Below are 27,366 nucleotides of genomic sequence, written 5' to 3' on the forward strand. Positions count from 1 at the left end.
TTAAAGATACGGCTTTGTTTAACATTGCCAAGTTGGATGGCACCAACTATGGCTATTGGAAGTCTCAAATATGACAGGTTTTGGTACAGAAATTGTAGATTAAGCTACTAAGAAACAAATGTATTAAACTCGAGAACATGGATGATGATGACTGGGCTGATTTAGATGCACTATGCAAGTCCACTATCATTTTATCACTCTCTGAAGAGGTCCACAATAATGTTGTTGAAGATGAATATCAGAGTGTATGGAATCTATGGGAAAAGATTTAGGAACTTTATGCAAAGTAGAGCCCTGCTTCACAGATGTATTGGCTTAAATAGTTGATGGATTGCTGCATGGAGGGGATTCCATTTATCTACTCACTTTAACTAGTTTCATTCTATCATGAAGAATATGCTTCAACCAGATATTGAGTTTCAAGATAATCTGTATCTTTTGTTTCTGCTTGGCACTTTACTCGAGTCTTGGGATGTATTTCGCACTGCGATCTGTATCAACAAACTTGATGGGCTTAAATTGAAAGATGTAGAGAATGCTCTTTTGACTGAAGAAATTAACAGGAAAAACAATAATGCTTCTCGTAGTTGACATGCTTTATCCATTAGAGATGGTAGAAGTGACAAGAAAGATAATGATTGCCATGGGAACGACTCTCAGAAGTCCCAATCTAAGTCACGTGGACGCAACAAGTCTCGTGGATATAAGTTTGATTTTACATGCGATTATTGTGGGAAATCAGGACATATACTACCGCAGTGCTATAAGATGCACGATGACAAGTGCAAAGAAAAGGGGAAATAAAAACTGCAAGAGAAATCCAATGATCACAGTATTATACTTGCAAAGTCCAGTGTAAAGATGAGGAGATAAATGTCATGCAGTCTAAGGAATTTGATGGTGACTACATCTTAGCAGTCTCTTCATGTGATACCTCTCAGTTGATTGAAGCTCAATCTATGCATGCATAGTATTGGCTCTTGGATTTGGGTGCATCTTTTTATGTGACCCCCTACTGTGAGTGGTTTCATATCTATTGCAGTGTATTTGATATTGTGCGCTTAGGTGATGATCGGTCTCATGCTATTGTTGGCATTGTGATGTTACTCTATAGTTTTTCTCTGGTAGCACTTTTGTTTTGCATAATGTACGCCATGTATCCACACTGACTAAAAGCCTTATGTTTGTTGGGCAGCTTGATGATACAGGTTATCATATATGCTTTGGTGATTCTGCATGGAAGATAACTCATGGTAAGCTTATTCTTGCAAGAGGTGCCAAGTCTGGTAGCCTCTATCTCTTTGTTGTATCTGGTACTATTGACCATGCTTTGTCAATGGGTTCTATCCCACATGTATCTCTCTGGCATGCTCGTCTTAGGCATATGGTGCTTAAGGGAATGAAAATGCTCAGTGCTTTGTAGTATCTTCCGCCTTTTGATTACTCGCATTTTGAGTTGTGTGATTATTGTTTATATGGCAGACAGACTAGAAATTCGCATAAAAAGTCTGGTATTCCACGCACGGGTGAGTCTTTGGCTCTTGTGTATTCAAATATATGTGGACACATACTCTATCAGTCATTAGGGGGTGCGAAGTACTTTGTCACATTTATTAACGATTATTTACGCAAGGTTTAGGCTTATTCCATAAAGCAGAAATCATTAGCCGTTTTTCAGCGTTGGCTTGCTCTTGTAAAAAATGAGTTTGGGCATAGGTTGAAATGCCTAGGAAACGATAACGGGAGGGAGTACGTCTTACGTGCCTTTAAGTAGTTTTGTGATGAGTAGGGTATTAAGCGTCAGTTGACCGCTCCTTACATCCCTTCCTAGAATGGTATGGCTGAGTGTATAAATAGGACTATCCAAGAGAGGGTTTGTAGTATGCTTAGCCAAGCAGGCTTACCAGAACATTTTTGGGTTGAGGTAGTCTCTACTGCCATGCATCTCATTAATAGGTCACCTTGTAGTGGTATTGACTTCTAGGTTGCAAAGGAGGTATGGATAGGAAAGCCTCTCTCATATGCTCATTTGCGTGTCTTTGGATATGAGGTCTTCTGCTATAAGCCCAAGGACAAACGCAATAATTTGGATTCTAAAAGTGAAAAATGTATTTTCCTTGGCTATGGAGATGCAGATGAGATGGGATATCGTCTTTGGGATCCGTAGGTGTGAAAAGTGATCCGCAGTCATGACATTGTGTTTCATGAGGACAAAATGCATATGCAGTTTGAGAAAGTTGTTGAGATATGCAAGGTTATCTTTCAGGAGGAGTCCCGTGCTTCCCAAAACTAGCTAGACAACTTGCACAAGCAGCCGATCCTTATGGCGAGGATGCTAGACAGGATGGTAGACAAGATGTTGGACAGGTAGCACAGCCTGCATTGAGGCGTTCTACTAGAGATAGACGACCTCTTGACCCCTATGAGCCCTCCATAGATTATGTCTTGGTTACAAATGTAGGAGAGCTTCTCATCTATGATGAGGCTATGATTTGAGATTGACTTGTTGCATAAGAATCGTACGTGGGATTTGGTTTCCTTGCCTAGTGGCAAGAGGGCTTCGCCTTGCAAATGGGCATGTAAGTTGAAAAGTACCCTTGGACACCCTAGGACGGCATACAAGGTCAGATTGGTAGCAAAGGGTTTTAAGTAGGAGCATGGTGTTGACTTTGATGAGGTCTTCTCTCCTGTGGTTAAGATGACCATCCTACGATTTGTCTTGGCTTTGGCTCCACAACTTGACTTGGACTTATATCAGTTGGATGTCAAAACGGCTTTCTTACATGGGGACTTGCATGATGAGATATCCATGGAGCAGCTTCAAGGCTTTGCAGAGCTTGGCAGGGAATACCTAGTGTGCAGATTGAGGAAGAGTCTCAATGGCTTGAAGTAGGCACCTAGGGAATGGCACCACAAATTTGATGCATTTATGCAGTCACAAGGCTATAGCTATAGTGCTATGGATTTGTGCTTGTACAAAAGAAAGCTCATTACTGATTTTGATTTTGTATGTGGATGACATGCTTTTAGCAGGGAAAGCTCATGATGAGCTAGATGCTTTTAAGGCTCATCTCAAGAAAAGCTTTGAGATGAAAGATCTGGGATAGGTGTCACTAGGTGGTGATACTTTTTATAGCTGCTTTTCTTATTTACTAATATAAATATTTTATTTTTCTTTTGTTTTGTTGCTTTTGCTTCTTACCCCCAGAGTTCTCTTGGAATAAGTCGGGATCTTTGCATGGCTAGAAGAGGCACGCATTGAGATGAATTGGACTAATGGTTTGTCTGAGCCTTGGGACCAGTTCCATATTGAATGAGCACTGAAAAATAGAATGCCAGTGGTTTGGGACTGTGTGCTTAGCCACTCGAGATGGTGTTGGATAATAAGAACAGTGAATTCTAGACATGGTGAAACAGTAAGAACAGTGAACTTTGGACATGCTGGACAATAAGGACAGTAAATTCAGAGATTTGCAGACTATAATTTTGCACACGAATCATTGAATTTTGGTCCCATGTTGAACAGTAAGAACAATGGATTCTGCACATGCTGGACAGTAAGAACAATATGCTGGATAGTAAGAACAATGAACTGTGGACATGCTAGACAGTAAGAACAATGAATTTAGGACATGCTGGACAGTAAGAACAATGAATTCACAGATCTGCAGATTGCAATTCTGCACAGGAATCATTGAGTTTTGGTCACAGAAAATGCTTTTCTAAAAGGCATGTTGATATGGACATGCTGTACTGTTCTTATGCAGCTGGGATTACTTAGAAGAGATGAAAACCAATTGTTTACAGGTTATGTATTTTCGAACATTATCATTTTTGTAATTTTTCATCTTTTAATTGATAAATAAATATCAAGAGGGGCGCCGGTCTTCGAGGCCAATCTGGTGTTGACCTAGGGAGCGAGGCCTCTGTGTTTATGTGCGAGAGAAAAGACCAGGTATTAATTGAATGAACTACCGCTTTATGTGAGTCATAGACTGGTTTCATGGTTTAATCCTCGAGATTTGAATTCTTTTTTGTAAGAATTTAAGCTCGGACAGTTTTGGGTGAAAAGGCCATACACACAGGTTTTACAAAGATTACAGGATTAGAGAGATGGCAGACATGGATAAAGGCAAAGGAAAACTCCCTCATGAAGAAGAGAGTTTTTCTTCTGCTCGTAGACACCAAAGAGAGAGTATTGGTGCACAGGTGTTAGCATCTTTTAGAACTGACATTGAACCACAGGATGAGGAGCAAGAACAAGAGGACTTGTTTATGGCACAACTCCTCAGTATGGTTGGCTCTTTCGAACAGCTTGTAAAGAATCCTCGGATGCAAAATTTTTTGAAGTCACATAATGAGGATTCTCAGGCTGAGTCATCACATCATACCATTGAGCGCTCAAAAAGGCAAACTTCTAATGTGCGTGAGCATGTGGAAAAGACACCAAACATGGAGACAGGTCCAGTGCAACAAGAAGCATGAGCACAGGACCAAGGAGTGAATGGTCAAGGTAGTAATGTAGAAGTGACACATCATACTATTCCTCCTTAGTTTGCTACCTATCTTGGTTACTTTGGTGGTGGGTTAGTTTTTCAAGCAATGGCTGGATTATCCATAGGTTATCAGGGATACTTGCCTAGAGGGCCACGAGGAATGATACCTATTGAGGTAGTGAACCCACTTTATGCTAATATTGGTCTACAGCGCTGTTATTAGACTTTGAAGAGTCCTTATTTGATGCCTGGAATACAAAATGCAGCGGCTGGTTTTTTTCAGCCTAGTGGACATATGGCAGCTAAGACATGTGAAATGAATGCTGATAATGCGCGTAAGGGACTTCCCTTTTTATAGCCACTTGTCTATGACAACCTGAAACCAAAAAGTGCAAAGCCTAAAGACTATAAAGAGGGTGGTCAGGCAATAAAGTTTGAAACCTTCAGTGGTATGTAAGATAAGCTGAAAGTTTTGACATTTACACAACAGTTTGATGCAGCTTACATAGGAGGGAATTTCACTGAGACTTCTAAGGTGCAGAAGGCTGCAACTTTTTTGAAAGGTAATGCTTTGCAATGGTGGAACATATTGTTGATGCAAGGATATGCACCTGCCACTTGGGTCCATTTTAAACAGTTGTTTGTAGCCTCATGGTTAACTAACACGTATGAAGTAGATGTCATGACTGCATGGCATAAATTGGATGTGGAAAATTGTACGGATTTAGAAGAGTACAATAAGAAATTTAGGGAAGCACTTTTGCCCGTGAGTCGTTATAGGACAGTGCTGCTGTCAGAACAAATTGAAAAGTACTGTTGCAGCTTGCCCAAAGCCATCAGGGATTATTGTACCAAGACTAGGGTTACAAATATGGTACAGTTAATTGAAAATGTTGGTGTGGCAAATGCGTTGTTGAAAGGAAAAGCTGACAGCTTTGAAGGCACTGAAAAGAAGGATTCTCAATTCAAGCAGGATCTTGGCAAGAAGAAGAAGTAATTTCCAGAAAAGACAAGCTTTAGAAAGAAGTTTTTTTGGAAGAAAAGATTTCAGCAGCAACCTCAGACTTCTTTTAAATAGGGTAAAGGACAGAAGAGACCACTTTTTGGCAAATCATTTGAAGAAAAAAAGGCTTTAACGATGGATGGTAAATGCTTTATATGTGAACAGAAAGGCCATATTGCTTCTAAGTGCCCACAACAATCTTCTAAAGATGCGGAGGATAAAGATGCACCAAGTAAAAAGAAGCCCAGCATTGGCTTAGTGCTTGATATGGTGGGAGATCAATTAGCTAATGATGCTATAGAATTGTGCAGAGCTTGGGGAAAGATCAGAGATTCCACAGTGCTTATTTTCTTTGATCTTGGAGGTCATGCAAACTTTATCTCACTGGCATTGGCAACTAAACTGGGCATACATCCCGAGGAAATGGAACCAGTTGGACATGCTGATTTGGCATGCCGAGGACATACTGAACCTGTCACCCCCATTCTTGGCAAACTTTGTATACATATTCAAAGCTATGTGGACACAGAGGAGTTGCATATTATGCCTTTAGAGGGCTGTGATGTTCTGTTGGGTATCCCATGGTGCCACAGGAAGCACGCTATCTTGGATACTTACAATAGAACGATTACTCTTATACATAGGGGCAAGATTCATGTGTTAGATGTGAAGCTTAAAGGAGAGTCTGTCCCAGTTGTTTCTGCTTCTGCAATTACTTCTGTAATGAAAAATCATATTTCTGCATACTTGGTTTTTGCAAAGCAAGTTAATGAAGTTGACTATAATGCGTCTGTACTAGATGAAAGTAGAAGGGCTTTCTTGGGTAAACTCAGTGACTGTTTCTCAGATTCGTTACCAGGAGAGTTACCCCTTGAGAGGCGTGAAGACCATACCATAGATCTTATTCTAGGGACTAGTCCACCCAATAGGCCATTGTACAGGGTCAGTGCGGTGCAACAAAAAGAGATTATGACACAGGTTAATGAGCTTTTAGAGAAGGGACTAATTCAGCCCAGTAGTTCTCCGTTTTGTTCACTTGTGTTGTTAGTTCAGAAAAAGGATGACTCTTGGCGAATGTGTATTGACTACATAGCCTTGAATAAGAACACAATCAAGAATAGGTTTCCAATTTCGAGGATAGATGACATTCTTGATCGAATGCAAGGAGCAGGAATGTTCAGCAGGATAGATTTGAAAAGTGGATACCATCAAATCAGAATCAAACTAGAGGATATCCGTAAGATTGCTTTTAGAACGACATTTGGTCTCTATGAATTTTTAGTCATGCCGTTTGGATTGACCAATGCTCCTGCTACGTTTAACAGGATGATGGATAGAATTTTCCGCCCTTATCGAAGTTTCGTTGGCACATTCTTTGATGATATGATTATATTTTCAAAGAATGAAGAGGAAGATAGAAAACATCTAGTTGCAGTCTTTAATGAGGTTAAGCGTAATAGATTGCTCATTAATGGTAAGAAGAGTGAATTCTTTTTGGAAGAGATTCACTTCCTCGGGCACATAGTTTCCAAAGATGGTGTGAAGATGGATCTTGCAAAGATAGAAGCAATTGTCTCTTGGCTAGACTTGAAAACTGTTCATGATGTCTGCAGTTTTCTTGGTCTATGCTCTTACTACAGAAGATTTGTAAGACACTTTGCAAAGATTGCTTATCCTTTACATGCACTTGAAAAGAAGAATGTCAAATGGCAATGGACTGACAAAGAGAAATCATCATTTAGATGTTTGAAGGGAAAAATGACTACAGATCCAGTACTTATTTTGCTAGATTTGTCTAAGCCATTCGTAGGGCAGTGTGATACATGTGGAAACAACATTGGTGCTGTATTAATGCAGAATGGTTGAGTTGTGGCATACGAGAGTAGAGTACTTTTTGTTATTGAAAGGACTTACCAAATTTATGAGAAAGAATTATTAGCTGTGATCCATGCACTCTCTAGTTGGAAGCACTATTTGCTTGGTGCTGATTTTGTAGTGCAAATGGATCATCAAACACAGATACTTTCTCACACAGACTAAATTATTAGAGAAACACATGCGTTGGGCAATTTTTCTATCTATGTTTCATTTTCAGATAGTGCATGTGGAAGGCAAGAAGAATGTAGTTGCAAATGCTTTATCTCGCAAACCACAGGTGTCAGCTGTTTTAATTCCTTATCACTATGAATTGGATGATATGAAAGAGCAGTATGTTGATGATGAAGATTTCTCTAAAATCTATGAACTGTTGATCAATGGCCAACATCATGATCATTATGTGTTCAAAGAAGGCTTGATCATGATGCATGGAAGACTATGCGTTACAAAACAACTAAGGCCAAAAGTTTTATTAGAAAGTCATGCTCCACTGTATGTAGGACATCGTGGTATTGATGCTACAGTCAAAGCGGTAGAGACTTTTTTCTATTGGCTGGCCTTGAGATCTAATATTGATGCATATGTCAGATCTTGCCTTGTATGTCAAAAGGTCAAATTTGATAGACAGAAGGCACCAGGGTTATTGCAACCACTGCCTATTCCAGAAAGGCCACGGGAAAGTATCACCATGGATTTTATTTTTTATCTTCCAAGAACTTCTTCAGGGAATGATGGAATCTGGACTATCATTTGCACATTCAGCAAACATGCACATTTTATTCCTGTAAGGAAAAAGATTAAGTTAGAACATATGGTAAAGATATTTATGCAAAATATCTTCAAGTACCATGGAATGCCACGGTCAATTGTGAGTGTAGAGACCTAAGAATGACTAGCTTGTTTTGGAAAGCATTGTTTAAAAACATGGGTTTTACGCTGAAATTTTCATCTTCTTTCCATTCACAAACTGATGGATAGTCTGAAGAAGCAAATTCGACTGTTTTAGATCTACTGAAGTGTTATGTTTGAGATCATAAGACTTCTTGGGAACACTACTTGCCATTGGTTGAGTATGCATACAACAATACAGTGCACTTATCTACTGGCAAAGCACCTTTTGAGATTGTGGAAGGTGAAAAGAAATTGCCTTTCATTTTGCAGACAAAAGATAACATCTTTGAAGCAGATTGTTATGTAAAAGATTGGGAAGAAGCATATAAAAAGGCCAAGTATGGCCTAGAAAAGTCACAAGCTAAACAGAAAAGAGCTGCTGATTGTCATCGTCGGGAGCTCTTGTTCAAAAAGGATGATTGGGTCTTATTGTGTTTTGAAAAGGCACATTTGAGAAAACAGAAGGGCAAGGAACGTTTGTTTCCAAAGTTGAGTATGTGTGTTACTATGGCCCTTTTCAAGTCTCAGAGAAGATCAATGGCGTAGCATATAGGCTGAAATTGCCAAAGAATTGGAAAATTCATAATGCATGTGAGCCTATTGAGGCCTTTTACTGGTGAAGTGCTAGAAGATATGGTTCAAGAGGAATAGCTTGAAGTAGAGGAATTAGATGAGATTCTAGCTCCTGAGCAGATCTTGGCACATAAGGATAGGAAAGTGAAAGGTAGAGTTATAAGAAGATTTTTGGTGAAGTTAAAGAACTATTCACCAATGGATGCCAAATGGATGGAAGAGGTTGAATTGACAGATTCGCCTTAGTTATTGCAACTTTATCGAGAAGCTTTCTTACTGGAATCTACAGTGACTTAGAATGCTTTTTGAAGCAATGTACATTCTCTATTGTACAATTGAATATTACATCTCATTGAATAATGCACAATGTATGGTTTACATTTAGTATTATCATGTGTATCATTGAATGAAATTTCAGTGCTTTGAAGTTGTATTTGTTACACTTCAGTTGAATGAATATGCATGTTGTGACACTAATAGTCCGCACATACGTGCTATTGCCCTGTGTTGCATCCGGAAACATGTATATTAGAAAGGCTCCTAGTAATCATAGTTGGATACATGATGTAATCCTCCACCTATGTGAGACTTGAACTTGCAATGACACAAATGGTAGTGGGGAAACTCCTATCATCGCCTCGTGTCATCTGTTAGCAAGTGATACATGTGATGACACTAGTAAAATAAAATGGAGAATCTTGTTATCGCCCTGTGTCATTTGTTAGCATGTGTGGCATGCAATTGAGGTCGCTTGTTTCTTTCAAGAGGGAGGTATGTCACCAGGTGGTGATACTTTTTACAGTTACTTTTCTTATTTACTTATATAAATATTTTAGTTTTCTTTTCTTTTGTTGCTGTTGCTTCTTACCCCCGTTGAGTTCTCTTGGAATAAGCCGGGATCTTTACATGGCCAGAAGAGGTAGCCATTGGGACAAATTGGACAAATTGGAATAAATGCTCATTCATGACCTAGGGAATGGTACCATAAGTTCAATACTTTCACAATGATATGGATCCATGTCTATATAGAAGAAGGCTCGTGATGATAGCCTTATTATCTTGGTATGTTGATGATATGATTGTTTCTAGGAGTGCTCATGCTGAGCTCGATCCTTTAAAGAATTAGCTCAAGAAGAGCTTTGAGATTAATGAGATGGGGCAAGCCTCACACATACTTGGTATACGCATTATGCGCAATTGCTCTAAGGAACTTCTCTACTTGTCCTAGGAAGGAGTGCATTCATAGAGTACTTTAGTGATTACATGTGTAGGATGGTAAGTCTATTGGCTATCCATGAGTCACATTACACTTTTTGATGCGGTCACAATGATTAAAGTTGCTTAGAACAACTTGAGGAATGTAGGGGTTACCATCCCTAAAATTTAGGGAGTTACTATTTTTGGACCCCAGAATCTGTTTGCATCATTATCTTCGTTTTTGCACGAGGATTAATTCTCTGGTCTGTGCCAAGGTCAAATTTTGCACTGATCATGGAGAATTTTAGACGAGAAGGCCTAAACGAGATAATTGCTACATGTATGCCATGTGGTACAAATTCCCAAAAGAGAGAGAGAGAGAGAGAGCATTTAAAAAAAAAAAACCGTAACAGGCATAAGAGGCAGATGGGAGAATGAAGTTTTGAGGAGTTGAGGGTAGATTGCTGCAAGAAAATCAGCCATGGAGAGTACTTCTACGTCTCTGAATCAAGACGGAGGTAGAGCTTGCTCCCTCTGATCAACTCTCTCTCTATCCTCAGAGGAAATGCTTCGCATGATGGGCTTATTCCATCGAAGTAAGAACAGTGTGTTGGACAATAAGAACAATGAATTCTGCACATGTTGAATAGTAAGAGCAGTGAACTCTGGACATGCTGGACAGTAAGGACAGTGAATTCAGAGATTTGCAGATTGTAATTATGCACACTAATCATTGAGTTTTGGTCACATGCTGAACAGTAAGAACAGTGAATTCTGCACTTGCTGCACAGTAAGAACAATGAAATCTGGACATGCTGGACAATAAGAACAATGAATTCGGGACATCCTGGACAGTAAGAACAGTGAATCCAGAGATCTGCAAACTGCAATTCTGCACAGGATTTATTGAGTTTTGGTCACAGAAAATGCTTTTCCTAAAAGGCATGTTGATCTGGATATGCTGTACTATTCTTAGATAGCTGGGATTTACTCAGAAGAGATGAAAACCAAGTGTTCACAGGTTATGTATTTTGGAACATTATCCTTTTGTAAATTTCCATCTTTTAATTGATAAATAAATACCGAGAGGGGTGCCGGTCTTCGGGGCTAATCTGGTGTTGAGCTAGGAAGTGAGGTCTCTATGTTTATGTGTGTGAGAAAAGACCAAGTATTAATTGAAGGAACTACCGCTTTATGTGAGTCATAGACCGGTTTCAATAGGCCTCTTATATGTTGGGGTAAAGGCCCGATAACCTCTGTGTATAGTACACGCACATTGCACATGTGAACACACCCTTTATGTGCCCCAAGTATAAATACATTTTATTCTTTATGTACCAACACATTGTTGGTATACTCTAATCGACTCGTATATTTCACCTTGCTTATACTCTCTCTAGCCGTCACACTCTCACGCTTACTCCAGGTTGACCTCCCTCTCTCTTTTTGCTGTGCCTCCTCTTCCTCCAACAACTTGTATGAGAGCTGACTTCTGTGCACGCTTCCTGTGAACAAGGCTAGCAGCCAAGCAAAAGATGAGCAGAATACTACTTGAGGTGACCAGACAGGCGTGTGGCGTGACCAGGTTGCAGATTGGCAACACACGAGTGTCGACTTGTTGCAGCTAGGGACCGGCATGACCAGGCGGACGATTGGGTGAGAGGCGGGTGACTAGGCGACGGGCGCCACACGATAGGTCAGTGCGCCCGTAGCCGGACGCCACGCAACAAGCAGGTAGCGTCATGCAACCCGCCTGACGGGTCAACGGATCCCCTTCTGCCGTTTTTTTAAAAATCAGAAATTCTTTTTGAAAAAAATCCCTTTTTTTCTCCTCTTCTGATAGAGTTCATGCGTGGAAGCATAGTTTTCCAAATCTATGCAAATCTGGCCAGAAAATTTGGGGTTTTTCCTAGATTTGATCTCATCTAGGCTTGTCAGTGACATTCGTGTCAAAAATGGCTGACATTGTGAGCAATGACCTCAATTAATTTGGGGATTTTGCCAAATTTGTTGGGTTTTCGCTCTTTTGGCAAAATTTCCTAACATTGGATCCTAGAAATTTGGGGCTTTTCATGTATTGGCAAAGTTTTGCTCAGCTGGGTTAGATTGGCTGACATACATGTAATTTTGGACTTGAAATTTTGGGGATCTATGCAGAATTTGGTAAATTTCTGCACTTTTACCCGTTTGGTGGTTGGTTCATGTAGAAACAATAGAGATTTATTTTCTGGTTGAGAAAGAACAGTAGTGCATTTTGCTGGTTCAGCTTGTACTTTTGCAGATTAGTGCATTTACTCCTGTGTCCGTGATAAAATGACTGCAACTTCTTCCAGTTCAGACATCAAGAGTTTGATGGAGATTAAACAGTTGGATGGTCATGGCTTTGACCTTTGGAAGGATTGTATGGAGGGCATTTTGTTCCTAAAGGATTGTGAGGATGCTTTGTAGGAAGATAAACCCGCACTAATGTCTGATGCAGATTGGGCTAGAGTGAATAAAAAGGCTATGGCTTACATAAAGATGGGTCCCACTGATGACATTCTGACAGACATTATGGGTTTAGACATAGGTTATGCAATATGGGAGAAACTGAAAACTATGTATGAGATCACCACACTTGTTAATTAGGTGCATTTAATGTGCAAGTTGGTGAATATGCAACTAGATGAGTCAAAGCTTGCAGCTGAGTACTTGAGTGCATTTACAGGGATTCTAAATCAGCTCAAAGATGCAAATTTGGACTTTGATGATAAGTTGAGGGTAATTTTTTTGATCATGACACTACTGGACTCCTGAGAAGCCTTAGTGGTTTCACTCAACAATAACCCCAATCTTTCATATGATGGGGTGAAGGGTTCTATCTTGAATGAAGAAATTAGACGTATGTCTAGTGAAGAAGGCAACAACTTAGCTTACAATGTAAGAGGTAGGGCTGAAAAGAAAAATGCAAATGTAAGACATAGAAACAGGAGCAAGAGCAAAGGAAAGGATAAGAGTGACATCACTTGCTATCACTGTGGTCGGAAGGGCCACAAGAAACCTGATTGCAGGTATTACAAGAAGGAACAAGGGAGAAAAAAGAATGTCGGAGATAAAAAGAAGAAGGAAGAAAAGACAGATGCATCGAAGACAACCGAAGGCAAAGAAAAGGCTAATGTGGCCTCTAGTGTGGTCATAGAGGAGCTTTCAGATACAGAGGTTGATGTATTATGCGCAGTTGATTATGATGGCCTTGTATGTCACATGTAGGATATGCAGATTACCAAGGTTGATGTGATTGATGGACTCTTGTCAGTTGATGATGGTGTCACTCAAACTTGGATTGTAGACTTTGGTGCCTCTTTCTACGTGACTCCTTGCTTGGAGTGTTTTGCTATGTTCATGCAGGCAGCCATGGAAAGGTGTATCTTGGAAATAACCATGCTTGCAACATGGATGGGATTGGCACAGTACACTTGTCTTTAGACAATGGTCAAGAGCTTGTGCTAAAAGATGTTAGATACGTACCTGGCATTAAAAAGAGTTTACTATTTGTTGGTCAGCTTGATTTGCATGGCTACAACACATTGTTTGGTGGTGGTTTGTGGAAGGTGAAAAAGGGGTTCATGCTGATTGCAAAAGGAACCAAGAAGGACACTTTGTATTGTTTGCACTGCAAAGCCTGAAATGGCAAGTTTCTTGCAGTTGCTGAAATTTGCAGCCACTTGAAGTTATGACATAAGAGATTAGCCCATATGAGCCAAAAAGGACTTGATGTTCTTACCTCTTTGAAGAGGGTTGATGGAAAAAGGCTCTAAACTTGACTTTTGTAATGAGTGTTAGTTTGGAAGCAAATAAAAAATTCCTTTTACTTTGGTGTCTCTCGTAAGTCCAATGTCTTGGACTTAGTGCATTCTAATGTATGTAGTATGCCCATGAAATCGTTGGGTGGTGTTGCATATTTTATCTCCTTTATAGATGATTGTTCTAAGAAGATTTGGGTGTACTTGCTAAAAAAGACAAGTAAAGTGTTTGGTGTTTTTAAAACTTTTCATGCATTTGTGACCACTTAGACTTGTAGAAAGCTGAAATGCTTGAGAACTGATAATGGGGGTGAGCTCACATCAACTGAATTCAAGTCCTTTTGTGACTTGCATGGTGTTAAGAGGGAGCTTATAGCCCCTTGCAATCCTTCTTCAAATGGGGTGGCTGAAAGATATAACAGGACTTTATGTGAAAGAGTGAAGTGTTTGGTGTTTTTAAAACTTTTCATGCATTTTGGGGAGAGGCACTTTGGAGAGCAGTTCACATTTGCAACCGCTCTCCAAATAGGTCCTTAAATAATGGCATCCATGAGAAGAGGTTTGGTGTGGCAGATCGGCCTCATATGACCATTTACGCATATTTGGTTGTGATGCTTTCGTACATGTTAGGGATGAGTTGAGGAACAAACTTGACCCAAAATCCACCAAAGGCATTTTCATGGGCTATGGTGATGAGGGTGAATTTGGCTACAGAGTGTGGTTACCTCAGTTCGAGAAAATTATTCGCAGCTGTAATGTTGTGTTTAATGAGGCAAAATTGCTGAAAGGCACTTTAGCCTCCAATGAAGATCTGAAAAAGGTGAAATTTCTGAGTTTACAGCCACCCATTACTTCAGAAAATGAGCCTCAAGGTGCTGTACCACAAGCTGAAATTGATGATCAGCCGGTTATTTTTAAGCCAGATGATGATGGACAGCAAATACACAGGGAGGTTATGGATAGCAAGACAGGCTTGCTGATTATGAAAATGCAAGTGCTGGAAATGAAAATGAAGGTGCTGTACAACACGAACAACATGTTGAAAATGGCTTATAGCAGCCATTAAATGCTGAAAATAATATACCTCCAGATGTAGACCAAATTCGTGAAAATGTTGATCATTGAGTATGCAGGTCTACACGCGTAAGAAGGCAACCACATAGGTTTGATCCCTCCTTGCATTATGTGATGCTTACAGATGAGGGTGAGCCTTTTGCATACAAAGAGGCCAAGTCATGTGAGTCCAGCAGTAAGTGGGAGCTGGCTATGTTGGAAGAGATTAAATCTCTATATGCAAATGATACTTGGGATCTTGTGTCACTACTCAAGGGAAGGAAGCCACTTCCAAACAAATGGGTGTACAAAGTAAAGACAATTGATGGGAAACCCAAGTACAAGGCAAGGCTAGTTGCCAAAGGGTATGCACAAAAGGAAGGGATTGACTTCCAAGAGGTATTCTCACCTGTTGTGAAGATGACCATTTTATGTGTGCTTTTTGCTCTTACTATTGTTTTAGATTTAGAGCTTCGTCAAATGGATGTAAAAACAGCTTTCTTGCATGGTGACATTGACGAGGAAATCTACATGAAACAGCCTGACAGCTTTGTAGTTCTTGGTAAAGAGCAAATGGTGTGTAAACTAAAACGCAGCCTGTATGGGTTGAAGCAAGCACCACGGCAGTGGTACAAAAAGTTTGACACTTTTATGCTATCTCATGAGTTTACACGTAGCCACGCAAATCATTGCTTGTACATGAAAAAGGATACAGATGGTAGCCCCATCATACTTGTTTTGTATGTGGCTGATATGTTGTTAGCTGCGAAAGGAAAGACTAGCTTGGATGCTCTAAAAAATCAGCTGAAATCAGCTTTGTCCATGAAAGATTTGGGGAATGCAGAGCATATTTTGGGCATGAGGATTCTTAGAGATAGAATGCAGAAATTGCTGTTTTTATCTCAAGAAAAGTACATTGGAAAGGTACTAGATAGATTTAACATGGTTGAAGCTAAGCCTTTTGGCATACCCTTACCTCCTTATCTCAAGCTTAGCAAAGCCAACAACCCGAAAGATGAAGTGGAAGCAAATGCTATGAAGGGAGTTTCTTAAGCATCAGCTTGTGGCTCTCTTATGTATGCTATGGTTGCTACTCGTCCAGACATTGCTCATGCAGTGGAAGTCATTAGTTGGTTTATATCAAATCCTAGCAAAGCACATTGGGAGACTGTCAAGTGTATTCTTCGATATCTTAAGGGTACACAAAGAAAAAGTATTTGCTATGGGCAGGGTGCACTTAGTTTGCAGGGCTATTGTGATGCAGACATGCAGGTGAGTTGGACACTCGTAGGTCCACCAGCGGGTATGTCTTTACAGTTGCTGGTGGCGTTGTTTCTTGGTGTTCCAGGTTGGAGAACATTGTTGCACTGAGTATTACTGAAGCTGAATACATATCAGCTACTGAGGCTTCTAAGGAATCTATCTGGTTGAGCAAACTTGCAGATGATCTCGGCATGTCTATGGGTACTGTAGTTTTGGGATGTGATAGCCAGAGTGCTATGTATCAGGCTAAGAATACCATGCATTATTTACGCACAAAGCATACAGATGTGCGATACAAGTCTCAGGGACTACTTTATTTGTCATAGAAGGAATATATCCATAAAGTCCTTGAGCACTTTTGTATGCAGGATGTGAAGCCTATTGGCTGTCCATTGCCTTTTCATGTGAAGGTATCATAGGTTGATTGCCTATAGATAGATGAGCAAAGAGTTGAGATGACCAAGATTCCCTATGCATCCACAGTGGGCAGTTTTATGTATGCCATGATAGCCACCCGTCCAAATATTTCATTTGCAGTTGGTGTTGTGGCACGTTATATGGCTACACTTGGCAAGAGGCATTTGGATGCTGTGAAGGGTATCATGAGGTACCTAAAGGGGATTGCTGATATGTGCATATATTATGGTAGCGAGAATATAGGAGTCGTGGGATACACTGGCTCTGACTATGCAGGATATGCAAATAGTAAGAAGTCCACTTTTGGCTATGTGTTCACTTTTGCTGAAGGTGTTGTTTCATGGATATCCAGGGTGCAGAAATGCACGGCCCTTTCTACTACAGAGGCCGAGAATGTTGCAGTCACTGAGGTTTGTAAGGAGGCCATTTGGTTGGTTTGTTTGGTTGTTGACCTTGGTATTGCAGATGCTATCCCTACATTGCATTCAGATTCTATGAGTGCTATCTAGTTAGCCAAAAGAATGTGATCTTCTATGCAAAGATGAAACACATTGAGGTGAGGTATCACTTCATTCTTGAGGTCATTGAAGACAGGTATGTTGACCTTGTCAGGATTTCAACTGACCATAATCTTGCAGACTTGCTTATGAAAAGCCTCTCTACAAAGCACTTTGCCTTCCTTAGGAGGTTGATGGGTGTTGGATAGATGACATCTTTCCTTATCATGTTGTATCTATGTATATGCTGTATTGTTTTTTCTTTTTTCTTTTCACTCCTCACTAAGGCAGATTCGCCTTTAAGCGGGATTGTTGGGGGTAAATGTGTCTTTGTCTAGCCACCCGTGTATTACTACATTGAGAGTACCCGCGCTTGCACACTGCAAGCGACATGTACCCATCACTATCACTTTATTTTTTATTCTTTTCGTGACATTTGAATAAAGGGAAGGCTAGTCACACATTGTGACTGTTGGAGTTTCCACATTGTGTGTGTCTCTCTCTCTCTTGTTCTTGCTCTTTCCACCATAGCTCTTCTGCTTGCTCGTGCTTTCACTTTAGGGCTCACCTCCCTTTAAGATGTCGTGGTCCCTCCAAGATTAGATAGATGTCTAGTCTAACCAATCGTGATACGCAAGTACTCCTGAAACTCTTCATTTATAAGATGATTAAAACGAGAAGAAAAAGATGGTAAATGTGAGGTATGTCTACCTCCTTCTCGAGACCATAATACCTTTTCAAAGCCTCCAATGACGGAGAAGCTTGATAGGGCATCATAGGATCCGAAGAAGAAGGTAGGTGAGACATTATGAGTCAAAATTGAGTCGTGTGTGAGTCTTGCACAAAGACTAGCCTCCACAATCATTGTAGGATACTCTTTCGCGGCTTTGACATCACGTGAAGATATGCTAGGATTCACATTGAGGAAACACAATATGCACCACTAAGATTGGAACACAAAGACTCAGACAAAGACAAGCAAAACTCAAGCCCTAAATGCAAAAACTCAAAACTCAAACAGAGAGATAAACACAGAGAGAAAAAACTTTGATGTGAATGAATTTTGTGAATGAATGTAAGAGTGTACAGAATGCCCAAGGGCAGCAATCTATATAGCAAGTTGACACTTTGATATCAAAGAGACGTCCTCTTAGGATCCAACTTGCGAATGAGATAACAAAGAACATGAAAGTAATGAACATGAGACTCACCTCCTTGCCATAGAGTCAAATGGGTTTACCTTGAGCCTAGGAGGTAGTAACAAACCAAGTCATGACCACATACTAGCAGTTGATGTTCCATACCACCAATCCACACTAGGATATTGAGTTCTATAAAAAAATACAGGATTCCGCTGCCCTAAGCGTAAATTCTCACTAGGCCACTTTATGACCATGGTGACCAATGCTAGTAGTGCTAATCTGGATATCCAAGGATGTAACACTTTTGCTAGCTGGCAATGGGTCACATGGATTACATGCACCTTCGAGACTACTCTAGAGTTGTGTCCATTTTTGATAGATCTTCATATTTGGGCAAAGAGCGACAATTCTTTTGAAGAAAGGAGGCATCTACTCCACAATTTGGGGTTAGAGTGTTGACTACTCTTATTGGAGCCTTGTTCTATATTAATCATGAGGTTGAACTTTTGGAGGGGTTAAATTGAAGAGACAACACCTTTATTCCACAATTAGGGCTTAGACAATTGATTGCTCTTACTAGAATCTTAGTGGTACCACAATGTAGACTTTTTTAAGGAGCCCAATTGTCATGAGGACTTGAAATTTTATTCTTTGCTTAGTATTTGATTAAAAGTAAATCAATTGTGCTAATGTGATTTGCACATGTGAGGTGCAAGTTAATTATTTCACAATGTGGGACCTAGGACCTTGAGATATCAGGTGGTGCCAAAGGCAAAACTTGTGACAAGTTATATCTGATAGGTAGTAAGTGGTATCTGGTGTTAGATTTTGGCTTAGATCAATTTATTGGCCACTAATATCAGTGGTGACATTAGTCAATTAATTAATGCTAGTCTAAGTGCTAATAATTGCTTAAGGATACTTGGAAGACACATTGGTCTAGCCAATTTTATTATTAGATATTAAAATTATTTTTTGAGCAGTATAATAATTATTAAATTAATTTTCAAAATCAAGCTGGATAATGTTGAAAAATGGGATTGGAAGGTTGCTACTTTGGCAGAACTTGCCTATACAAGTAGGAAAAACGTTTTTGAGGATTGGTGGAAGTCTATTAGCCATTGGGAGAAAGGAGGCGGCTGTTAGAGTGCAAGAAAATGCTGTTGATGTGATTTGCAGTCACCAAGGGTCAGTGCTATAGCAAGTGACAACAGTTTGGAGCCCTCCAAGTGCAGGTGATAGCAACCCAAGGTTCTTCTGGTGTATGTGATAGCATGCAAGAGGGGGCAAACCTTTCTAGTGATCCTAGGTTGTAGATGACAACTTCTGACTGTTTGAGCAAAGCAACAACAGTTTTTCAGCCTTTCTCGTGATGAAACTTTGAAATTTCTCTCTCTAAAGCATTTTCTCTCGTCTTATAGCCATTTCTCAAGTTATCTTAGTAAACTCTAGCCATTCATGCCATTAGAGGTGGGGATATTAGAAAATCTATACTATAAACCCTAATTCACAACACAAGTTAGGGTTTAATATCCATCTTAGGATGTGTGCTTAAAATTAAGGGCTTAGGACTTGAGTTCTAGTAGTTGAAATTAAAGGATTTTAAGGAGATTTAAGAGGCAAGCCAACCAATATTAGATTTGTGGCCGAATTTGTCTTTCAAGGAGTAGGGTAAAGGACAGTCCCCAAGCAAAACAAGGGGCAAATTAGTTCAAAGGATTGTTGGTCAATTTTGACAGCAAGAGACACTTGGATTAGTGGAGGAGAGCAGAGGATCTTAGTTGTACTCCATCCATTTGTAATAAAAGTTAAAGAAATATGGCAAGGGGTGCTAGTTTTGGGGCCAACAGGTTGTCCGTTGTCCAATATTAAAGTAGTAAAGTGAGCATTTTTTTTAGTTTATGTGAATTTTATACTTGCTTTAATTAGTGTTAAATTAGGTTGTTTATCACCCTTTCCAAGGAAGAATTTTGTTTGCTGTCTTGTGGGCTATGTGTTGATGTCCTTTGATCCATGATCTGGGCTCCCTAGGCATTTAAACTATTGTTAAATGCAATTTTCACCCCTAGTGTCCTAAGGACTAAGTGATACTAGGGTTGGGCTTTATTTTAGGGTTTTCTATAATGGTGAAGCGGTTAGGCTTTTATTTTTATTATTTAAAGACACTTCTTGCCTCATCTGCAAAAGTGTGGCATTATTGAGTTTGAACGCCATGAGCATTGTACTATCTCTCTCTCTTGCTAACATACTTCTCATTCGTGTTCGAGTATCATTGTGCATGGATTAATTCTCTCTCTCTCTCTCTCTCTCTCTCTCATTCATTTTCCATTAAATTAATCACACAATTGCTCCATGCTTGAGCCAACAGTGGTATCAAAGTAAAGTCTCTTCATTCCACTTGTCATCACTTGCGATCACTCTCCATGCAACCATTGCCATTGAGTGCTACACCTTGGTCGGCTGCTGCTCAAAGCCATTGCTATCGTGCTGCAACAACATGGAGTGGTGGTGGACAGTCAGATGCCACCGTTCCAGCCATTGTTGCTGCTAGTTGGTCTCTTCCACCATGACTCACCTCCCCATTTCTATTAGCCATCACACATGTGACTTCCTATTGTTCGCAACATACATTTTGAAATGGACGCGCCCCTCTGCCCTCATGCTTGTTGATCACACTGACCACTCGAGATCCGCTACTCCTGCAGAATCGTCATGCTATGCTATCACGTGCTCCACCAAGCCAACAATCATCAAAGGTTACAGTCTATCATGCTGCCTACCAGTGTTTCCCAGACTAGTCCCTAGCATCATTGTTGCTGATCTATCACCACGTTGGTCTTGCCTCCCAGTGTTTCCCAGACTAGTCCCTGGCATCATTGCTCCTGATCTATCGCCACGTTGGTCTTGTCTTGCCATGCTGGTTGCGCCAATCAGCCGACACACTGGCGACGAGTCTTGCCCTACCACCCTCGTCATGCTGTTGTCTGATCACCCCGTACTAGTCGGCAAACCCTCTACGTCACTGCTTGTCTCTCCCACCGACTTGGATGCAGCACCACGTCAGTGACCTTTCGGCTGTGTGGCTCTTGTCAGCCGACACAAGCTTCTTAAAAAAAATAAAATCTAAGCCTTTCCAAATCGTTATTAAAGTACATTAATTATTTATCACTTAAGATTCCAACTAGAAGGCCCCTGTTCACACACTAGTCCCTTGCCAAGCATTAACTCGCCCACATTTGGGGCTTCTTTAAAATTCTTTCAGTTATGCCCCAATCCATGCTGAAAATTCAAGACCTGCCATCAAATTCCTTGAATTCAACATTGGATTGAAGAAATTTGTTGTTGGTCTTCATCAAATTTGGGCCTTTTCACCTAATTGGCCAATTTAGCTCCAATTTTGTCACCAAATTTGGGGCTTTTCGAGAATTTGGGATTCTTCATTGACATTGAGCCTCAATCCATCATTGAGTGTGACATTTGACATCTTTTGGGTAAACATTTCATAGAAATTGTTGAAATTCTCTTAAAATTTTTGAGAAAATTTGGGGCTTTTCATCATTCAAGCCCAATTTCACTCCAATTTCTTTGGAAATTTTTGGGTTTTTTCTTAAATTCATCAATATTAAGGCTCTATTAACGTTGTGGCGTGGCATTTGACAACATGTGGGTATAATTTTTATCTAAAAATTTTAATTCCTCTTCTATCTGTGGGTCAAATTTGGGGCTGTTTCCCAATTCCACCACCAAGTCACCCAAAATTTGGGGCTTTTGCCTCAATTCATTTTCTTGGCCCTCAATGTGCTCCAAAATCATATTATTTGATTGCTGGCACTATTTTTTCATGACATTGAAGATAAATTTTATTGTTTTGGCATAATATTGGGCGAAATTTCAGTATACTCTGCTGCTGTCTGCATTATTGGGGCCATTAGTGTTTGGTTTCAGCATATGCTGATTGTTGTCTTGATCGGGTAATATTTAATTTTTGGAAATAATTAATATACACATTTTTTTCTCTCCATAGCAAGAAAACAAGAAGAAAAAAATTATTATTCTTCATATTATTTGACTTCATTAATGCAAACATCTTTTCTATCAGTGATTTATTGGGTGGGTATATATTTTCTTTCTTCACTTGGAAAATATGATGTTATTGCTGATTTCCACTCATGGCTAGCAATAATAATGATTTGTTAAGCATGCTTGGCGCTGCTCGATGGCCCCAATTATCCAATGTGGGCTTACATGATGCGACATGTTCTTGTTGCAAAGAATTTATGGCATATTGTGAATGGCATGGAGCAAAGGCAAACTTCTCCAACATAAGCACCATCTCCCATCTCCACGTTGCGAGATGGCTCTCATGATGCTAAATCATTGTCTTCTTCGACAACACCTCCCACTCAAAGCCAAATTCAATGGGATGGCCATGATGCCCAAGCGCATGTCCTAATTACTTTATCTGTGGAGAGCCATCATTCCATACATCTGATCATGCAAGACATCCAAGGATGAATGGCAAAAGCTTGCATCATTATATCAAGTGCACAATGAAGCACGCGTTGCTTACCTACGTAAGCAACTGGAAGGTTTTTGCATGGAAGGAGGAGGTAATATGGATGCCTATCTCATCGGCATCAAAGATCTTATCGAACAATTATTGAATATTGACGAAAAAGTTCTAGATAGTTAGCTTGTTTCCATCACTCTTAATGGTCTACTGGAGTCATATGAAGGTTTCGCTATTAGTTTGCAGTTGGTAACTATGGGCAACCAAGTTACCTACAACTTTGACTAGGTTGTCTCTCTCTTGTTGCATAAAGAACAAAGCCGTCTCAACCACAATGCTACCATGGCGATTGAACAAGCCTTTCAACCCACCATCGTGGAAAAAGTATTCATCACTAACAAAGTATTCAGATGCCCAATCAAGCATCATAATTGACAGCCCTCTTATGAATCATTGGCAAACAGTGGAGTGTCTTCACTTACCTCAACGACACCAATGATTCAAGCCTTTTCTTCAAGGATTTTTCTTCACTTATGTATGGATTCACGGATTGTGATTGGGCTTGTTATTTAGAAGACATTTTGACAGATCTTAATATGAAGGCTATTCCTCCATCAGAGTTTGAAGCTATTCAGCCATTTCTACTCATGATACCTTTTAAATATTGATCTATCATTCATTGTTCATGATTGAGTATTGTTGTGCATTGATTAATTCTCTCTCTGTCTCTCTCTTATTCATTTTCCATTAAATTAATTGCACAATTGCTCCATGCCTGGGCCAACAGGAAGGCTGGTTTCACCAGCTCACTTATTTTTGTAGCTTCTTAAGCAATTTATTGTTTATAACCTTAAAACTGTTCCATAAGAAAAAATAAAGTTTTCACTTTTTGAAAGGACAATTTTGAGCCAATAATTCTGTTTTGATGCATGAGAGGCAATAAAAGACCCATTGTACCCCTTCGCACAATTTGACACGTGTAGTCACTGCAGTTAGATGACAGATGACAAACTTTACAGATTCATGTGCATATAGTTCTTACATAATTGCTGTTTTTTTAAAGACGTTTTTTTAAATGGCTCTGGTCCACAAGCAGACGGGATCATTAAGTACATTAAAATCCAGCCTTAGATGCATTCATTTTGGGCTCAATTGATTGGAATTGCCTAGGTTTGGACCTTCATTGGAATGTCACTTAATGTCTGTCTGTCTAGGCAGCCATTGAGGTGTACAAGTCTAGACACTTGTAGGACTTCATAAAGCGCGTCTTCTGTTTTCCTTCACTGGTGTGAGAGGCACATGTGCAGAAACAATATGCATCATTTGAGGAGATCTGTGTTCTGTCACTATTGTCAGCTTTGTAGCAATCACAGTAATGGCTTCAGTGCCAGCTTGTGGTACCCCATATCTTTACTGTTCATTAGATTGGTGAATGAGAGTGATCCAAGCCTTTGTGACCATGGAAGTCAGATTCATTTTGGAGCATGTAATGAGGTCTCATAATACACTTGGTTTTGACAAAATAAAAGACTTTTGAAACTTGTTTCTTTTACGGTAACTATTTAGTTGTGGTTTTTGTCTGTTGAATGGTGAACTCCATGGGGGCACTTACCAGTCATGGTAGGATTGTGTATCAAGAATTAGTCCCAAATTACTATTTGTCATCTAATTTAACATGCTCGTTTTGGTTTTGGTATTTGCAGATATTCAAAATCTTGGGGACTCCAAATGAAACCATTTGGCCAGACTTTGCAAAACTTCCGGGTGTCAAGTGCAACTTCGTGAGGCAACCGTAAGTATGCGTACACTTCATGAAAAATGGAAGCCTACTTTCAGGGATGGGTCTATTGTGTATTAATTATGTTTTGCATTGATCAGTTTCAATCGGCTGAGGGAGAAGTTTCCACCAACAGCCTTTGCAGGAAGACCACCTCTGTCAGAGAGTGGGTTCAACCTTTTGAACAGGCTTCTATTATACGACCCTAAGAAGGTATGGTTACCTGCAGCAGTACATGCTAATATGGTTTCTGGATTGGAAAGCATTCTTTCTTAGCTTGGAGGACTTCTCAAGGATTGTTGTTACTTCTGTAGCGCATAACAGCGGAAGAGGCTCTTAATCATGAGTGGTTCAAAGAAGTCCCACTCCCTAAAATGAAAGAGCTGATGCCAACCTACCCGGCTCGCAGTGAGCATGAGAGGTAGTTTCTTTCTTCTTGCACACTTGATTAGTGCATGCTTCTTTTGATTTGGTAATTTAATGGCAGTCAAAAATTTTCACGCAAGTGAATAATTTGTTGTCTTTGTCCTGCTGCAGACGGTCCCGGAGGCTTATGAAAAGTCCTGATCCATTGGCTGAGCAGCGGAAAAGGGAGTTACGACAGGCTGAACTGGGCGCTGGGGGTTTGTTTGGTTGAGAGCAGTTTTTAAAACTTGTGTATGATATTCTGCTCATGTACCACAAAATTTAAATGATTTTTAATCAATTGATGTACCATAGGAATGAGAAGCTATAGATGGGGTTTATGCTTCTCAAAATGCAATATGATATTCACAGCTTAGCTTTGGGAGTTTTTAAATGGATCAAAGCAGCCAAAGTTCCTGAGTAAAATCTTGTCCCCAAACTTCTATGCTTTGTGTGCATGTGTGCGTGCACACATGCATGCATGTTGTCATTGGCTCTTGTGTGTGTGTCCACCATATGTTGTTTTGTTTACAAGTTATGAGAGCAGCCATCCTGGGGGGATATTTTTGTACCTGAAGCAAATAGCTAGTTAGCGTTTTTTTTTTGGGGGCCGGGGGGTGGGGTGGATGGATTGCGGGATCAGTGGAGTGGGTATAAAACAGTACATGTTGAATCAGTTCCAAGTGTGGAATTCTCATAGTAGAGTGAAATTGTTAGAGTAGAGCTTTTTTTATTGTGCCCTTTGCACAATAATGAAATACAAGTGCACCCAAAAATGAACCTATCATCCATTTGGTAGCCATTGTAAGCTCAATTGAAATTCATGACTTTTATGACATGTAATAAAATAGGTTTGAATATTGGGCTTTGTTAAGAGGTTAGGAAGTTGTGAGATGTATCTAAAGGCTTCTTCAATAGGCTTGGTAGCATTGTCCAAGCCAACTCGAGAGCCAAGGCCATGGGAGAAATACTTCCATACATTTCTTTAATGGGTAGGGTGAAAAGCACAAGGAACTAGATGATGACGACTTTTGAGAATGTTTGGAGTCATACATGCTAGAGACTAAATTAAACTAAACTAAGAGTGGTACTTGAAAAGTAAGGGTTAATATGGTGACCCATGGCACATGGCCAAGCAAGAAAATGTTTAGACAACTTGAGAGACATGTAAGATAAGTTGGAGCACTAAAGCAATTGAAATGTTCCAAAAATGTTGATCATGGAATGACTTACAAGTATGCCTAGTTGAAAAGCCAAGATAAAGGTAGCTAGAAAAGAGGGCATATCGGTACTTTGTTGAGGTAGCAAAGCCATCATAAAAGAGTTTTTCGTGAGCTTTTTATTGTGCATCTTTTGTACTATTGTTTCTTACTCTTTGAACTTGAGTTTTGGCTTTTCTACTATTGTTGGCATTGCTTTTTGTATCATTTTAGAACGAGTGTTTTGGCTTTTCTACTATTGTTGCCGTTGCTTTTTGTATCATTTTAGAACGAGTGTTTTGGCTTGAATTTCCTCTTGCAAGCTTCTTCCATGTGCAAGTGATATTGAATTGCTTGTTCATTTGATATGGGCTTAGCTTTTACAAAGGTATGTTAGGCAACACTTTTGTGGCCATCTTTGTGAGGCATGAACTTTCAATTCTATTGATTGATTGTTGCTCCATGTCATGTCTACACTCTGTTAGCATAAACAACTTTCTTTTCTTTTCATGTATGGTCTTCTCTACACTTGCCCCATTTATTCAATTTTGCTATATAGGGTAATCAAATACACTTATCCTTCTTGTTTTTGAAGTTAGAATATTGCTTTTGTGAATTGGGGATGTTTTGTAAGTGTAATTTGAGCACACTTGTGATAGATTTGAGATATATAGATTGTCTTCTCTATACTTGTCCCATTTTTTCAATTTTGTCATATGGGCTAATTAAAGACACCAATCCTTGTTTTCAAAGTTAGAATGTCGCTTTTGTGAATTGGGGATTCTTTGTAAGTGTAAGTTGAGCACTCTAGTGATACATTTGAGATATTAGAATGTCTTAGAGCAATGAAGTATTCAATACATTGTTAGTTGAGGACGAATGTGATGATCTGGATCAACTATTCATAATGGCCTTATATAGTAGAATATATGTTGGTCAACGATGGGTTATAAAAGTTACTACAATTATTAAGTAGCAGCCCAAGTCATCTGTTGCTTATCTGGAAGGTATAATAGATGATGAGACACAAGTTGCCCATAGAAACAATTGGATTTTGAGAATATGAAAGCGACTCAATGGATACATAGACCATAGAAATCAAGGATCTGAAGGAATAGCTTGCCACAAGTGATGAAATGATTTTAGATGGTATGTTAGTTGCCAATAATTTGAATGCCCTATAAGACTATTAGTAGGGTTGGGCATTTGCACTTTTAACTCATGATCAAGGACAATTTGAATGCCATGTTTGATGAGTTGATTTTAGTTGTATTAAAAAATAA

At 39.7% G+C, this 27,366-nt stretch overlaps 1 protein-coding gene across 3 annotated transcripts in view; it reads left to right on the forward strand.

The window, feature by feature from the left end:
- The window catches only part of LOC148013049 (Protein kinase superfamily protein), a 50,527-nt gene extending 25,249 nt beyond the window's left edge, over positions 1-25,278 (forward strand). The window contains exons 5-8 of one of the 3 annotated variants that reach the window (XM_087667626.1): positions 24,406-24,494; positions 24,581-24,692; positions 24,794-24,900; positions 25,017-25,278. In XM_087667626.1, the coding sequence (XP_087523752.1) occupies positions 24,406-24,494; positions 24,581-24,692; positions 24,794-24,900; positions 25,017-25,116 (408 nt within the window). In that variant the 3' untranslated portion in view covers positions 25,117-25,278. Of the gene's footprint in view, positions 1-1,195; positions 1,214-24,405; positions 24,495-24,580; positions 24,693-24,793; positions 24,901-25,016 lie in introns of those variants that run through there. The other 2 variants (XR_015688802.1, XM_087667627.1) reach the window with 2 other exon arrangements.
- Positions 25,279-27,366: the final 2,088 nt, after the last annotated feature.

This window comes from Lygodium microphyllum, chromosome 26, assembly GCF_053477565.2.
Source record: "Lygodium microphyllum isolate KBCC chromosome 26, Lygodium_microphyllum_v1.1.10, whole genome shotgun sequence".
NCBI classification, from domain to species: Eukaryota; Viridiplantae; Streptophyta; class Polypodiopsida; order Schizaeales; family Lygodiaceae; genus Lygodium; species Lygodium microphyllum.